Source organism: Macrosteles quadrilineatus, unplaced genomic scaffold (assembly GCF_028750875.1).
Source record: "Macrosteles quadrilineatus isolate MER2022 unplaced genomic scaffold, UCM_ALF_1.0 Scaffold_9__3_contigs__length_116548681, whole genome shotgun sequence".
NCBI classification, from domain to species: domain Eukaryota; kingdom Metazoa; phylum Arthropoda; class Insecta; order Hemiptera; family Cicadellidae; genus Macrosteles; species Macrosteles quadrilineatus.
In genome coordinates, this window is record NW_026542602.1 from 58,827,834 (window position 1) to 58,846,172 (window position 18,339).

Sequence of the window (18,339 nt, forward strand, 5' to 3'; positions counted from 1 at the left end):
TTCGGCCTTCATATTGATTCCATCTGTGTGAGATTAAGCAGAGTAATCTTCCTCTTGAGAAAGTTGAAACACCAGATAACTGCACAGTACCTATTGACTGTCAATTTTTTGCATGACTGTTATTTTTTTAGTGGACTACAGTGTCATACACATACTTTGTTGTCGACGTTATTAGTTGGACAAAGGTCAGGTGGTCGGTTACTTTGGTTTAATAAAACATTGAAGAGTGTGAATGGAAATGCAGTTTTTCATTGAGGATGTGTCCACGGTCGTGGTATAATTTGTAGATTTCAAATTCCTCTTGCGTGTTTAACTTAATACAGTACCTTTTCTACATACATGTGGCACCTCTACACCATCACCAATCTCGCTCATATTATGGTTTAGGTCAATTAAATATTGAGCAAAAACTGAATTTTGCTTGATTGAACGTGGGTTGGGCCTGTGTTCGTTGTAACTAGTAACGAACCCTCAGCCTGTTTGCCCTACATAATGGCTTGGACGATCTTGGCATTTAATTTAGTAAACACCTGTCACTTATAGTAATGCAGGGGCCATCAACATGAAGTTTAAAATACCCCCGCTGCAACAAACCTGCAGACTAAGCGAATTTCCATTTGCCTGAATTGATTTGAATAATGAATAATGAAGTTTATTTCTCACAAAAAACCACAATGTAACAATACATGAGATGTAGAGAAATATGACTGGCTACTTGATCCAGTAGTGTAACCAGTTTGCTTATACTAACTTATCGGCTAACATGACGTTGTAATTTATGGTCTAGCATCTGTTATAAAACATTGAATTCCGCCTAAACTGTGCATCTGATGGACAAAACAAGAACTGTTTTAATAAACAATGAAAGTTTAAATTAAATCTATTTAAACAACATTATAGGTATCAATTACCCGGGTTTGCTGCTACAGTTAGGGTAATAAAGTGTTTTTTAGTAAAACATTAATTATATCTTTGTTTAAATTAATAGATTTGCCAAATTTGATCAATATATATCCATAAACAAGCATAGGGTACTACAACAGTTTAGTCCTCCATAATAATAACATTAGGATTTTAAAATTACATTTTTTGAATTTTCTCTGTAACCAATAACCTTACAAAAACACTTGAATACACTAAATTATTTGTTTTTTTTTTAAGCTCTTTAACATAGTCTAGAGAGAAATTGGGAAATTTTATGTTTTGATGGTAAAAAACAAGAAATAACATTTTTTACCCCATAAAACCCTGTTCTAATGACACATACTACATTTATTTAACTATAATGACGACTAAAAAAAAGCAATTTTCGCTTAGTCAATTGATCATAGTATAATTATCAAAGTTTTATGAACAAAATGCTTATTGTTTGCTTATCAGCTGGTTAACCAGTTCAACAATCAATCAGCTGTACCAGTCAGTCAGCAGCTGTTCTTTGAAAGGTTAACATGTGGCATCTATAGTTGATTATGAGGAACCAACAAGTGGTGAGTTAATATTGAATGCACTATTGTGTATTAGTCTACTACATTCATTGGAAATGTGAAATAATGTTGAATTTCAAACGGTATAGATGATTTTTCACTTTATGAATCTACTGTTTAATTATTATCTAATTATCTTTTGTAGTCTGATTGGCACTGAAAACTTATACAAACCATGATTAAATTTTCATTAATGTTAATTATTATCAAATTCTTAATCTAGTTTTGAAATTTTGCAGTGTCTGTAAACTAGTATGTAAAAGAATTGACAATTGTTTGATATCGCTGGTACAATTAAACGCAAGCCTCATTTGATCAAACAGAATCACTTATCTTATATCAAATTCTGTAAAATATTAAGGAGTAAACGGATTCTCTTAATAAATGTAACTCACCCAACCATGCTAGAAAATAGCCTGTATGTTTTTTGTATAAAGTTTGTTTTTGGTGATGGCAAGGCAAGTAGATGTTACTAGACAGATTATTGTGTATATACACTTTCCACCATAATTAGTAGAAACACAGTTTTCACATTGTTTAGTTGATCTCTTAAGTTACCTGGATATTCTGATATGTGATACTTTGAAATAATCACAACCAGTATATTGAATTATTTCACCGACCTTTTCCTTGATTCAGTCAATTGAGGGTTTAGCCGTTTCATAGAATTTATGCAAGTTTCATTTATATTGTCTGAAGCAAAACGAATTTCAATTAAACAGTAAAATGCAATGGTAATTTTTACAGTTGTAAGTTTGTTTGCTGACTTAAGTTCTAAACAAACAGAACAGCCTAAATTAGATCCAGCTCAATTGGTATTGTCATTCACTGAGTCATACTCTATACACTTAGAATAACTTGCTTAATGCGCTGACACAATGATCTGTCAACTGAGTTAAGAAGTAATGCATTTAGTATGGCTGCTTTAATTTGAACTCGGTCCTTCATTTTATTTATCATATTTAGTGTTTCCATTTTGTTTTTAATTACTTCTCAATTTTTTTTTACCAGAAACTAGCTTATATAGTGCTCATATAATATAACCACTTAACAACAAATTATTCTTTTATACAAAACAAGTTGAAAGATACAAATGGGAAAGAAAAACGTAGTTTCACATTTTAAAATGTAACAAAAGTAGTAATAAAAAGTTTTTACATCAAAATATGGTTATTTATCATCACCAAGTTGTAAAATAAAATATTTTAAATGTTTTTACTAGAAAACTAAAATATTTTATACGGGATGAACAACTAACACTAAACTTTCTTAAACATCTATCTTTCTATGATATTATCAACATCTTTACATTAAGTATCTGATCATTTTTTATTAAAAATATTTTTTTTATAAATATCCACTATTTTTCATTGTGACAGGTTATTCCTCCTAAACATGACTAAATTTCAAACTAAGTTCTGTAGAACATAATTGTTAGCCTTTAGGTATATTTAAAACATCGCACGGTTAAGATTTTATGATCAATTGTTGGAAAGCCACCCACATCAGTGATGAGTGGTTTAAGTAGCCTAGTTAACATTAATCAGACAACCACTGAGGGAGTGAGACAAGCTTGGAGAAGCCGCTAAATGTCAACTGTCAATGTAAGTCATACACTGTAGAGAAGTTAAGTAATGCATTTAAATGTGCCTCTTAGATTTTCAACCAATAGAAGTAATTTTGTGTCATTCAGATTTTTTTAGTCATCAAAACATTTGTGTAAATAAGGTTTGTATACTTATTGAATCTAAAACTTCTTTAAAAATCATTTGACAAACATGCACTGTAAGTAGGTATGAATACTTAATACTCATATTCATTTGAGATGGCGACGTCACCTATGTGCTTATTTTAACCAAAATATGAATGAAGGATGAGTGTAAAATGGCATAGAATAACTTTGTTGGTTTAAATTGTGATTTAACATAAAAAACACAAATAATTAAAAAAATATTTGTCATTATGATGTATGATATAAAATATTGAGTTATTTTTTCAGTCCTATAAAATTGCATTCACACATTCTTCGCACAAAATAGATTTTTTTTTTTGCTGAACAGAGTTGTTCAGGCAGTGTTGAGCTTTAAACATAGACACCTGACAAAGGTATATTGTTTGTCAAAAAAGTTATATTTGGGTGAGAAACCTTTTTACTCTTAAAAAGGTGTTTTGAAATTTATCTCATACGCTCTTCATAAATATTTAAATTTTAAGTATTTTCCAAAAAATTCTTCTACACAATAATATCTTAGTGTATACCACCCTATGTGGGCCTACTTACCTGTGATAAAATCTACAATTTAAAAATGTTTAGAACCTTCATACTGGTTTGGATGTTGGAACCATTGAATGGTGGTTAGAAATCCAGGAGGTGTGGCCATAAGATAATGAGACTGGTTTAATTTTAAAATGTTAAGAGTGTAAAAAATAAACCAATAATTAAACAGATAATACTAAAAAGTCTGTAAATAAATAAAGAACCAAGCTAAAATTATTTAAAAAATAAATAATTGCTTATTATATAAAAGTTTTTTTCCTGTGAGTATAAAAACTCTAAAAGGTCTCTGGTGTAAAATTAGGTTATTGTGACTATCCCCTGACCCCTTCAGTTTAAGACACCCTAAAAAGACTTAAAAGGAGTTAAGGATTTTCTTTATGTTCTCCAAGGTGTCAGAATAAATTTCTATCAGCGAATGCTTTTGTTCAAGCGTGTTTTAATTGATTTTAAGCACCATTTGAGAACATGGTTTTTCATGTTGAAATATTCATGTAAAGTTTGTTAACTGATTTTGTCAATTCCCACACAGTCCAAACAACCGCACAGAGATACTCAAAACACCGATCTTGACGGATGAAATGGCCTATTTTCCAGTGTTTTAATCAGTTTTTGACGTTGAAGGTCCTAGGCAAATTATCTTTGATGTCTTCTCTCGCTTCTATGAAACTTTGATATCACTGAGATAATCCCCCTTAACCTGTTGTAAGAGAGAATAAGTAAGTCTCTGTTGCAGACTTACCGAGCTTCACAAGAAGTTTCCTATTGACACATTGCTTGGTTAATAATTAGTACCAGGGGACCGAGCTTTGCTCGGGTAAAATCATTAGTTTAATATGAAAGCAGTCTTAGTATTGCATCATATACATTAATCCATTCCCAAACTCCACACTGCTCGCCTTTACTACTTCGTTCACCACTTCCTACGTCGTGGGCCTGTTTCCTTCCCTTCCCATAGCATTTGAAGATTGCAGATACCTTAATCCAATCGTCATAAACTGTTCCCGCACTCCGGACTGCTCGCCTTTACTACTAACTTCCTTCACCACTTCCTACGCAGACCTGTTTCCCTCCCTTTCCATAGCATTTTCGGATTGCAGATACCTTAATCCAATCGTCATAAACAGTTCCCGAACTCCAGACTGCTCGCCTTTACTACTTCCTTCACCACTTCCTACGTCGCGGACCTTTTTCCCTCCCTTTCCATAGCATTTTAGGATTACAGAAACCTTAATCTAATCGTCATAAACAGTTCCCACACTCCGGACTACTCGCCTGGACTACTTCCTTCACCACTTCCTACGTCGCGAACTTGTTTCCCTCCCTTCCCATATAATTTTAAGATTGCAGATACCTTAATCTAATTGTCATAAACAGTTCCCACACTCCGGACTACTCGCCTTGACTACTTCCTTCACCACTTCCTACGTCGCGGCCCTGTTTACCTCCCTCCCCATATCATTTTAAGATTTGCAGATACCTTAATCTAATCTTCAAAAACAGTGCCCACAATCCGGACTACTCACCTTCACAACTTCCTTCACCACTTCCTACGTCACGGACCTGTTTAGGCTTGTTTTTTTATGTACATGTAAAGGAAAACCAGAGTGACTTTATATGTTTTGACAAGGTCCATGATTATAACACCAGAAGAGCACAAGATATTGTCCCACCCTATTCTAGATTGCGGAAAACAATAGTCAGCCACAAATATCTACAAATTAAGTGTTTTAATAAATTGCCACAAGAGTTTAGAAACCTCGAAATTCAACAATTTAAATCGAAACTGTCAAGCTGGTTTATAAGTAAAGCTTTTTATTCTCTTGATGAATTTTGTTCATATAAATTTTAATTTGATCTGTTATGAGCTTTAAATTTAGTGATGCTTTGGTGAGTAGTTGTAGTTGATTTATTGTTAATTTTCGTAGTTTATATCAATTTATTGCTGAATGTTTATTATTTCTTTGTAAAGTTTTACTCTGTTATATCTGTTAGTCTGACAAGTACATCGTACTATTTCTTTTTATATTGCATATTACTGTATTTCTTATGTTCTTTGACGTTGTCTATAGCAATGTAATGTTGACAAATGACAATAAATGGATTCTGATTCTGACATTTCACTTTCCCCGTTTGTTTTTTTTTCTCTGAAAATGATTTGTATGCGTTAAAATTTATGATAAAGAAAACGCATATTTTAACATCTTTACCAACCTTTTTTTAATAACATTTTTTTAATTATCAAAATTTAAAAAAACCGCAAAACTACAATAATATTTAAAGAAACATATAACACCAAGATCTTTTAAATCGGTTCACAATTGGGGCAACTATGAGTAAGAACTAAACCCCTTGCATTTGCGGGCGCCAAAAGGGTAGAGCGCAGCCTTAATGCAGTTTATCTCTTAGAAAACCAAGTCTCGTTACTTGATAGCCACACCTTATATACCACCATTTTTGTTTTATTTAAATTAATTTATACAGGATGTCACTAACATGAGGCCTCGCTGCAAATTATTACCTTATTACCAAACAGCAATCCTTCACCAGATCATCTGGTCAGATAGATTCACACTTCAATCCCTCATACACCTCAGGTGCACCGGTATAAAATCTTACAAAACATTTTAAATCCGATGCAACCAGCAAAAGCAGTGCAGGGAAGATGAGGATGTTTTTCTTGTGTCCACGACAGTGGCATTTTTAATCAATTCTATTCTAACACTTATAGGGAAAGTGGTCCAAACCTATTAAAGTTTTGTGGATGTGCCGGGAGTCCCTCCTGCTCTAAAGTCAGAGACGCTAACCTTCTTTCAAATATATGATTACATGAACGTTCCGTTTCAGAAGCAATCGCCGTTGCTCAGAGTGGCAAGTTTCATAGACTCCCACTCTTTAACAGTGCTGTTACTGGTCACCTGCACGCTAGTGCTGCTCCTAGTGGCAGAATCCCACAAACTGCAGACTACGCAGCAAATTCACAATCGGCTACTACGGGACATGTTGGGATTTGACTCCGCTTCTTTACTCAGTTGGCTCGCTCCCAACCAGACCACACACGAGCCGGAATTTGTTATTAGCTGAATTTTTTTCCTTAATGTTTTTATACTTGTAATTTGTTTAATAAAACCTAATATTAGTAACAATGAGGTTACATATTTGTAAATAACTTTAAACACCATATCTCGGGCAAGTAGGTAACTATTCATCCAGTCCAATTGGGGTCACTAATTTCCAGATCAATAAAAGTTATGATTTAATAGTTTTAATATGAAGAACCAAGACTGACATGAATGTACACGATTACTTCCAAATGATGACATGTACTACTTAAAACATGGACAGGAATGTCTAAAATCTTTCACTAAAACATTCTATGTAAGCACAGTAGACTTAACGAAGCCTACTAACAGCTGACAGCCATTGCAAATAAGCAATGATAAATAGTAAACAACCAACTGGATGTGTTGCTTTGTGTGTCAGTTTCATATTTCATACAATAACTACACAAACAAATTTGGAAATAAAACAATGTTTACTTTTGAAATGTCGTATGTATTTTTCTAATGTACAAAGCAAGGACTTTCTATATTGAGGAAATGTACCAATAAATAAAAAAGACATTTACTATATACAAAGACATTTCATAGAATTAAATGTACATGTATGTATCACGAATTCAAATATCAACTATACTAAAATGAAATAATAAATAACATACGCCAAAATCAATTTAAGGCAGATATTAGTATGTGTAGTATAGGAATAGATAATATAGGCCTATTCAATGTTGGTTAGTAAATGGGATTTGTCAGCTCCTTTATTTATGAAATACCAGTCTAAATAAATGTCGATAGTTCTACATTGCGCTTTGCTTTCAATTTTTTATATTTAAATCAACATGAGAGTATTTTTTTTTTATAATTGAAAGTTAAAGCATCAACATGTCTTAAGGTCTATGACAAATGGTGAGAGGTACTAAAAATAAATAATCTAAATTTAAAAAAAATAATTTCTTGAGATTCACACAGTAGATATAATGACAGTTTTAAATACACACAGTTGAAATTATTCTAGCCAAACAAAAATTATGATACATGGAATCCTAACAAATCCCTAAAATACAGGTTAGTGGTTGAAAAAAGATATAGTACAATGTAATTTGGAAAATTGGATCTCAAACAAAACAAACTTATGAAGAATACTGAAAACTATGATAGGTCAAAACAATACCTAACAGTGGTATGTCTGTTTTATGGAGAATCAACAAGTAACTAAAATAACATTACATTGCTAGGCAATAAAGTCCTGTATACATAGTATAAACCAAAATAATTTATGTTGGTATCGACTTAACTTCTTAAATATGTCTCATTTTAAAGATAACAAGTAGAAGGTTTAATTGAGTTATGAAGTACTAATTAGTTCCAAGAAGGAATTTTGTTTCTTTAAGACCATTATTTTACTGTCATGAATTTCTGGTGTATTTATAAACTAACTACTTAAGGTACACTTAAATACATAGAGACTAAAGGTTATTGACCAATAATACTGTGCCTATTGACACAAACCAGTCAATATTTACCATTTACAATATCCACAATTTTACCTGTGAAGCTCAATTAAAAAGCTGTCCGTTGGATTAGTTGCAGCAAGGATCAAAACATACCTCCTAAGTTCAGGCCGAAACTTGGAAGTCATGTCAGTCCAATGTTAACATAAAAATGGTCCGATAGAAACTGTGACAACTATTCACATTACTTATTGTATTCAATACAAATTTGGCATCTCAAATCTCATCAGACCAGATTCATGTGGTGTTTAACTGTCTTTGATTACTTAACGAAATATAAACAGTCAAAATAATCTATGATAAAAATAATGAAGTTGGCACTAATAGAACTAAAGACAACACATTGACGAGTCATCAGTGTTTAGGCTTCAGATTCCCCGCTGACTCCCCCCTCTCCTTCGAGTATCGGAACAATTAGGTTGTCTTTGGACATCAAATTGTACTTGGTTACAAACAGGGTGAATCTTCGACATAAAAACGTCTCGTTCTGAAAAAAAAACCACAGCTGGAGAATGTGAGACACCGACAAAGAGCAAAAATATAAATACAAGAGGAAAAAAGATAAAAAATTATTAGTGCCCTCAACCGGTAAAAAATTAGTGGGAAAATGTCTTCACCTATTTATGAGTTTTTGGTTGGTAAAATTGAATTTAAAACAAAATATACAAGTAGGCGTAAACACTTACAGTTAGAATTACTTAGTTCTTGGGCAAGCCTACAGTGATGCCCCAACATAATGCTTGTCTTAAAATAATCTGAAGGTACCTATTATGATTAATAGCGAAATTGTTTCTGAGCCTAGATGCCATTTAACTATAAATTACTTTATAGATGCTATCCAACATGTCTGTATCATAGAGGTAAATGTAACAAATTTTAATTACTGGATCCTATTATTTATGTGGTATTTAAAATTTTGTAGATTTTAATCTAAAATAAACATACAGCACAAGTCAGAATTTTCCAACCAAGCCATCATTGGCAAAGTTTAAAATCGCTTTTTGCTTTTGGCTATTTAGCATTTAGAAACAAAGTGAAAAATACAGTAAATTGCAGGTGTCAAGTCTGGCATGTATCTTTTATCTTCCAAGAACAATCACAAACACCTAAAGGAGTTATCTTGCCGCACCCACTAGTGTAAACATACAGAGGCGTATTGCCCCCAAAAAATACACAAGGAGCGAGCTGGTCTAGTGGCAGAGGGTGGTACTTTAGTACCTGAGGTCCAAGGATTAAATCCTGCAAAATCACCAATGGATTTTATCTAAGTGATGAAGCCGCAACCCCTACGTCTAGCCTGAAGTAACATCCCACCTGAAAAACAATCCCGAACTTGTGCCTAGCATCTTACGACAACAAAAATGCCCCCAAAAATACTTGACATTACGGTAGACCTAATCTATTGTCTACAAGGAGAGTTAACCTCGGAGTGAATGATTGAGACTTAAGCCTAGATACTGTATGTAAATTGTAAAAAATAATGGTTCGTAATGATTTGATGACAGCTACCAACCTCAAATTCATCAAAGATAGATCGATGATGAAAGTAAGCATGGGAGAAGATTCTGTACACCCGACGACACACGGATCCTAGCTTGGCTACGGACGACTCTTTGATGCTCACCCTGTTACAACAAAAGATAAAATTAGTAAACAAAATCTATTGAACTTTACCACAAAAGCAAATGATTTAGTGGGATTTAGCAAATAAATTTTATTTTCAGTGGGACAATCAAACAAAATTTAGTCCTACAACTGCCAAAGACTCAAATTTTTACAAAAATATATTAGATAAACTATGTTAGTACAAATTTTAACCCTCGCTAACAACTATATTTACATTTTTTACGCTCCATTTGCAAACTCCTCAAACTTTGGAATTCACCTCTTTTATTTTATTTGATCATTATTATTGTTAATGGTTTATCGGTCTATATTGACATGAGTTACTTTTAAAAATAGTTCTTGTACTGAAAGTCCACATAGACTACAGATCTGTGCGTGGAACGTATCCACCAAAGCAAGCTGGGTGAGCCGGTAAAGTGTGAAGGTGATCTGTACTGATAAAATGTTTGTGGCAGTGACCAGGATCCGAACTCACGACATCGCTGCCCATCGGCCCGAAGTCTGTGACGCTACCAACTGAGCCACCGACTCACCCCTATAAATCTTGCTTCTTTTTATTATAACTACAATATAAAACTTGCCAAAAATAATTAAGAAACAAAGAAGGGACTAAGTTAGTAACCAAAAACTTGTGTTTTAAAGTGTGTCTGTCTCATCGACATATATTGCTCTTGGCATTTCTATGCCTGCTGACAAAATCCTGCTGCCTACCGATACTAAGAATAATTGAAATGTTCGTCTACAGTTCTATTTTGGAGGACCTGCTGGGGAAGTACTTGTTGCTATTGAGTAGACAAGCTGCGCCGTCGAGTGTGTGTCTGGTGTAGTCTATGGCCGGACACTCTTTGGGAGTCTTGTGCGCGGCGCACAGGAAGATCCACTGTTCCGTGGCCGTCATCTGAGTGCACGAGTCCGGTTGACACTCGCCTTGTAGCCTTACTGCCAGGCCGTTCAGCTCCATGCAGAACTGTCTGTAAAACCAACGGAACTTAGGGAACTCGATACTATTGGTTACAAAAGTTAATAAAAGAGACCACCTCAATCATACAAGACAAAACATTTCTGGAACCGTTGATATTGATTGCGGACATTTTACATCACGATTAGTAAGAAAATACTTTTAATACTTTTACTTTAATACTTTTTGATGAAATGGCGACCATACAAAGTAGGTATTTTAAGCCAAGTATGAATGGAGATGAGTATAGGATGAGTGGCGCGATCTTATAAATAAGTTACCAATAGTGATGGAAAATATCCACAACCTCTTAACACTCAACACTCAACACCTTAAACCCACCACCAAAAAAGTAAATGTTAAACAGCATAATGTAGGCCTAATTATTCCTAATTTAAATATAAAAAAAGTATAATAAATAGGCCTATTATTATTATTTACATTTTATTATATTAATCTGCATGGTTATTATTAATGTTGCTTTAATAAGAGATGCAAATTATTGTAATGTAGGCTTAACGATGATGATAAATGAATAAATAAATATTGCTTATTGTATCCATCAGTTTTCTATCTAGTTATCACAGCTGCATGTGTAACTGATCAGGTATAGAAATGTTTGGGCACTTCTAGATGAACTAGAGACTTGAAATTTTCGGTGTGTATCGGATTATCGGTATGGATTGGTATGTACTGATGTTGTACATCAGTAGGATCATCCGCTCACCGGCTATCGAGACTTCCTTTAGGGCCAATGTCGGGCCGTAAAATATGTTGGTGATGGTATCGAGATGATTTCACAATTAATGAATTGCCTTTTCTGAAAAATGACCAGGTGGTATCACACCCACTAAACCCGTGAATGAACAATATGCTTCTGGCAAAGTCACATTTCTGTAGTTCATCGGAGTAATAACTTCTACGTTCTACTTTAGGCTACATTTTTTCTTGTTTGAAGAAGATAATTTCTTGATCGAGTGGATCAATCAGCAGGACCAGCAAATTTATATCCTCTTCAACGATAGCAACATGACCACTGAATGCTGCTTTTTTCACTGCACAACGCACAATCGTTGCATCAGCATCAGCTTCAGAACGTCTGACTTCTATACCCTCGGAGATAATTTTCTGAGAAATCATTTTGATGAACTTGGTCTTATTTTTGTCATTACAAAGAAAGTTTTCTTTCTGTACTGTCACTGTCATTTCTTCAGTGAAATGAATGTCGACTGATACGGTCTTGGTGGAGGCTCCTATTCGGCATGTTTTGTGCTGTTAAAAGTATTTGAGTAACCATTAAACACAACAGTGCAGAATTCACCGTAGTGTTTCTTTATGTACGTCACATATTGGTTGATTACAACTGAGAAAGTTGAGTCTACGCCCCACTTAACGTGATGTAACAAAAAGCCACCATCAATAAAATTATTTAACAGCTTGAGGTCTGGAGCTAACTAGTGAACATTGAAAAAATCATGTGTCTTTCTCATATCTCTTTCATCAAACAGAGCTATAAGGGGAAAGGTGCAGAAGTCCTCTAGATCCTCGTGGTTTTTCTTTGAAATTGCAACTTGTTGTAATACGAGTAGTGGATCCACCACATGCACTACGTTATTAATTTTGATAGTGCTGCTCATTGAGACTAATGATAAGACTTTGTCTTTTTCAACCTTTTCATATTCCATGCAAATAAAACACCATTTTAATATACTGTTATTTTATTTACCCCTTAGCTTTAAACGGTTAAGTCCTACAAAAAGAATTCAAAAATATGTATGACACTGAAGAATCCCTGTATCCCCTAGTTTAAACGACATGACCCATGTATGTTATCATTAAAATTATTTTTAGTAGGTAATATTAACTTTAAAAACAGAAATGCAAAGAAAACACGATTTTAATATACAGTACTGTTACTTTCTTTACCAGTTAGCTTTAAACGGTTAAGTTGTACGAAAAAATGCATAGTGTCATTTTTGTAGGGCATTTTGTCAACTATAACTTTTGTATTTAACACTTTTCAATATGACTTACAGATTCCGATATATAAGCGAAAAACTAAAAGAAGTCACATTCCGAGACCTTCCCTTAGTCAAGCTCGACCCCCGCCCATCAGGACATTTTATTTTCTTCATTCTAATGAACAAAAGGGACGTTTAAACAAATTTCCAACTCTCCGGGAATTATTTCACCCGATTATTCTAATTTAATTGGGCTACTAATAGAAGCTTAGGTCTATTCAGAACTTTAATTAATTCAACCAATCAGAAAATAATTCGAACATAATCTATATTCCAAAACAAAATTTAATTAGGCTATATAATCACAAGATTAAATTCAAACGCCGCTTGATCACCCCACCTGGGATAAAGATCCATGCAATATAACCCCTGAACCTAAATTAGAACTATTGTAATAGGCCTAGCCTAAAGCTTTAGTAAATTCATTCCTCAGTCTTTGTAAACTTTATTGTGAACCCTTTATTTTTTTTACCATCAATTTTGTATTGTAATTGAATAAATTTAAGTTTAGATACTGTACATGGAGTTTCCATTTATTACAATATCACAGCAAACATGATAAAGAAGTACCAAGGGTGCTCTACCTGAGATGTTCATATTTCCAGACACCCTCATCTTGAGTCTCTGGGGGTGTAAGAATTAAATCAATGTTATTAGGCTCTCTCCTGATCTGCTGCTGGATATATTGTTGAACAGCCAAAGTTGAGTCCATCTCTTCAAATGGCTCATCAGGCCACCTGCTGAAATCCTGTTTGAAAAACAACCAAGTTATCATATCTTAAGTAGGTACCAACAACAAGGGTTAAGTGGCTTAAGTTTATCGAGTTCTAAATTTTAAAGTAGGCTAACTTACCACACCGGTAGGCAACAATAAGCTAATAGTAGGCATAAGCTACTAGGCCAAGCTAGCCTTCTGGTAATTCATCCATAAATTAGTTAGTTAAAAGTAAATTATAACTTGGTTAGATAGTAGCCTAGCAGCCACCAGTCATGATAAGTTTAACAACGGTTTAACACTACCTGGGCGATATGTGTAGATTTTAAGGTCTTTCAGGTAGCCTATGGACTGGAACAACATTTAGCTCCCCTTCTGTGGTACCATAATACAACTTAAGCTTATATACATTAGGTTGAAGACAATAAAAAACCAAGATACAACTAAGAAGATAAAGATAAAGAAAAAGATGACGCCTCCCCCAATCTTGATGACTGCGGAGGAGAAGAACAGCAGTAAGCAGTAAGTAGTAGGCCTATTATTTTATTGCTTTAACAATAAAATAATGGGTAGGCCTAATGTATATAAGCTTCGACTATTATACAACATAGTCAATGATATAAGTTAATAAATGTAAAAAATTCATATACGCCCTAAGCTGTTTCATTGGTCAGGACCAGTCAATAAAAGCCCAATGATCAAGGACAGCTAGATCCAGATTCAACCCATCAATAAATATGTACATATGTAACAATAACAATAAATATATATATATATGTATAACAACAATAAATATATAGGCTAGTAGATAACAACAACAATAATATATAATATATGAAAAATAAAGCAAATCTGAACATTTAATGGACGCCTGCAACAAATATAACAAGTTTTTACAGAGAAAAAAGGAAAACAGTCAACTATATAGTGGTTTAAAATTACCTTGTTACTGTCAAAACAACGATCCTTTGTAGTTAGTAAGACTACAGCTGTTTCATGCTTCTAAACACATGCTTCTTATATGAAGTCATTCTTATATGGAGTTTCATGCTTCTGTTTCACTTCATGCTTGCAATATTAAATGTTTTCGTGTTTTCGTGTTATGTGTTTTGTTCTCTATTTATTACTAAACTTTTGACGAACTCCACTGCGAGGAATATGAAGACTACTTGACATTCTTCTGACCTGATGATGTGCTCCATTCGAAGCATGAAACAGCTGTAGTCTTACTAACTACAAAGGATCGTTTTGACAGTAACAAGGTAATTTAAACCACTATATAGTTAATTCAGACGATCCAGAGGCCATTCCACCATGAAAACAGTCAATATATATTCAATTAAATAACAAACAGATTATCAAGTGATAGAATAAGTTATATAACAGAAAATAACAACGATAAATTGAGTCGTTCATGCCTGCAGCCCAGCAATCCTCCTCCTGAGAGTCGCCACACTGTCGTGGAAGAAATCAACAGATTCAGCGATGCTGTTACCAGACCTTTGAAGGAGAGACATCGTGCTATTTGCTGCGTAGTTGGTGCGGGTGTAGGCCCTATTGCCTCACGAACAGGTCGCCGGATCGGGTGGCTGATGGTGTCTTGAATAAGATCAGACGCAGGATGTCAGGACAGTCAACCTTGCCATTGAGGATCTTGTGTCGCAGCACTACTGTATGTCAGCAGAAAATCTGCGACTCGCAAGAGACTGCAGCCGCAGATCCCGAGAAATGTCTTCAATTGGGACAAGCCGGTAAGGAATTCCGGTCCTGACCCCGACCATTCTAATGAATCTTCTTTGAATGCTCACTAACTTAGTTCTTCAATCAGATATTTTTTGTGAGGGTCCCATACTGGTGAGGCATACTCAAGAATCTGGCGCACCAATGCGCAATACAAGAATAGCGGAAAACAAATCCAAGCATTCTATTCGCTCTGCTACAGATGTGAATTACGTGAGACTCAAGGTTTAGTGAAGGTGTCAAACAAATTATACACAGTAGGCTAATTAATACAGAGTTGTCTTTATGTTAGACTAAATTGTCGTCGTTATTAATGGCATGGCTACATACCTAGGCTAGACCTATGGTCTAACTAGGCTAGGCCCTGTGGCACTCTGAAATTTACAAACTAGGATTATGCTATACCAATGGGCTTAAGCTTGTATGTAAGGCCTACAAACCTTGGCTTTGGTTCCCGGTCGATTTCTTCTTAAAATTCGTGTCCCATCAGCCATCTTCATTTTCACCCTATGAGCACTTACAAAGAATTTAGATTATGACCATACAGTAATAACTAGACATGAACACCGACTCCCTAAACACACTATGGACTTAAGTTTTAACTTTTAAGTTTGTTTTTCTTTCATCCCACTTTAAATGTACAAAATACACTAAAATAAAAATAGACTATTTATAGCCTTTAAGTAACACTTCAGAGCAGAAGCAACAAAATGTTAATTAATTAGTTAGATAGAACTGAACTAGACTCGAACGAAGCCGAAGCTCGACCTCGAACCGAACTCGATCGAATTGAACTGACTGATAGTTCAAAAAACGGGTCTGCCTCCGTGACTTGACTTGACAGTGATCACTGATCACTATTCGTCAATAATTGACACATTGGTGGAAAACCGACTGACAGGCTGTGGCTGGGGCTGGATCAGGGAGGTAGAGTGGACCCTTTTTCCTTGGAGTGGATCTGGATCTATGGAGTTCAGTCATAGATTAAGATTCAACTATTTAAGAATGCTGTACTTCCTATAAAATACTTAAGTATTCCATGACATACTGTAAACACGTATTTTGTAAAATGGTGCAATCCGTTGGGAAATAAATCAATAAATGGCCGAAGGAAAATACATAGGTGTGCGATTCCCGTCATATGCTGACGTCACTCAGATTCAATCTGCGTGACGTCAGCATATAACGGGATTAGCACACCTATGTATTTTCCTTCCACCATGGGTGGAAGTGGTACTGTTCTTCTTCTGGCCTTGGTCCAAGGCCTAGAAAAAACTAGTGGGGCCTTGCTTGGTTGCTTGGTCCAAAAAAAAAATAAAGCTTGGTTATGATTATGATAATGATGACTGAAATAACATTTTTAGTAGGGTTGGTAGGTTGGGATCAGAGATACTGACTTTGAATAATATGTAATCTATTGCTCCTAATTGATTGACCAATCAGAATTCTAACATAACAGTAACAAAATCTGACCTTTCTTGAAAAAAAAAGAATGTTACAGCCTGTCGCATCACGACCGTATGTTTATAGGATCTTAATAGTTAAACCAACTCCCTACTTAGTAATAGGTACGGTACATACAAGTAGTAATTTCACAAGCAAGATAATTGTATATCTAGTTATCAATTATAAATCATTAAGATGGGGGACGCCATCTAGGTGCTTATTTTTACCCAAATATAAGTGGAGGATGATTGTACAATGGCATGAGATGATTATCTGTGTAGCTTTGGTAAGGACACAGATCAGTAAGATCGGCTTTTTCATTAGCCAGGATTTATTCATGTTGGTCATCTATCAGGTTCTGTTCGATGCCTTTAACATGGCCCAAACGCTCGCGTAGTTTTATTCGCAAATTTTGTATTTTAAGTTATTTATTTAAAGCTATTAACAAAATAAAATTATCTAATCATAAACAATAACTCGTCCCCTAGTTACTAACCAAACATTTAAACAAAAATCATCAAATTAGCCCTAAAATAATATAACAAAATTTCGTCAATACTAAGTGATCATAGTGTCCCCCAGTGGTGGATCCAGTTTTAGATTGAGTGGGGCGGGATTAGAAACAATGTGAAGCTCACCATCGTCATTGACTCCAGTGGTCACGAAACCTCCTTGAATAACCCCCGTCGTACGGAACATCATCATCGTCCTCCACGTTTGCGGCTAAATTCTAATAATATCCCGCTCCCACAGTCAGGAAACGTCATCAATCAACATCGTCTTCGCTGACCACGGTCAAATTTTGTTCATTTCCCATGCACGGTCGTATTGACACCATCATTGTCTCCTGCGGTAACAAATCACCATCATCGTCTTCCCCGATTACGGCAAAATGTTGACATTACATGCAGTAAAACAAATATATGCTAGAGGTAGAGCGGTTGCCCCCGTCACCCCCCGCCCCTGGATCCGACTGGTGTCGCCAACGCCAACATATACAAGACACGAAAACGAGCTTCAAAATTTACAATGGGATGAGAAGTCTACTTAGGTTTAGGTTGGTTAGTCTATAGTAAAATAAAATGTAGAGTAGAAGTAGAACCCTCAGTCACAGACAATATCAGCCTCAGTTACATCCTCAGTCGTCACTCTGTTGGGGGGGGGGGGGAGCTCGGAGTCGGATCGGAGCTCGTCAGTTGGGACTGGGAGTTAAACAGTTGCTGAAGTTTTTTTATTTATTTTTTTATTTATTTATTACATACACGGCAAACTCAATTTTGCAAGAGAGTTGAGTTGAAATTAATAAAAATTTGTTGTGACTTAAAGAGAAGTAGTTAAGTGCGATCAATATTAAATATTATAACAAGTATGAAATACTAATAAATAATATGAAATATAATAATATGAAATACGATAACGACACAGTTTTGATGAATAAATATACATGATTTATTTATAAACATACATTATATTTATGTATATTTATTTATAAAAGATTTAT

General features: G+C 34.7%; 1 protein-coding gene across 2 annotated transcripts; it reads right to left on the reverse strand.

Moving 5' to 3' along the window:
* Window positions 1-7,757: 7,757 nt before the first annotated feature.
* On the reverse strand, window positions 7,758-16,108 carry LOC129004065 (MOB kinase activator-like 4). 2 transcript variants are annotated; one of them, XM_054432449.1, is made up of 5 exons: window positions 15,833-16,108; window positions 13,522-13,685; window positions 10,735-10,929; window positions 9,846-9,957; window positions 7,758-8,819 (listed from the first exon to the last, which is right to left on the reverse strand). In XM_054432449.1, the coding sequence occupies exons 1-5, from the start codon at window positions 15,890-15,892 to the stop codon at window positions 8,694-8,696; spliced, it is 657 nt and encodes a 218-aa protein (XP_054288424.1). In that variant the 5' UTR covers window positions 15,893-16,108; the 3' UTR covers window positions 7,758-8,693. The 2 variants fall into 2 exon arrangements, with proteins under 2 accessions (XP_054288424.1, XP_054288423.1); XM_054432448.1 differs by having other exon boundaries at window positions 10,720-10,929; window positions 15,833-16,106.
* Window positions 16,109-18,339: the final 2,231 nt, after the last annotated feature.

Bases quoted from the DNA above. Each gene is read 5' to 3' on its own strand.
- LOC129004065 (XM_054432448.1), bottom strand. From the start codon at position 15,892: ATGAAGATGGCTGATGGGACACGAATTTTAAGAAGAAATCGACCGGGA. The intron at 10,930-13,521 runs GTAGAGCACCCT...TTGGTTTTACAG, and splicing joins TGGAAATATGAACATCTCAG to ACAGTTCTGCATGGAGCTGA. The intron at 8,820-9,845 runs GTTGGTAGCTGT...TTTTTTTTTCAG, and splicing joins CTATCTTTGATGAATTTGAG to AACGAGACGTTTTTATGTCG.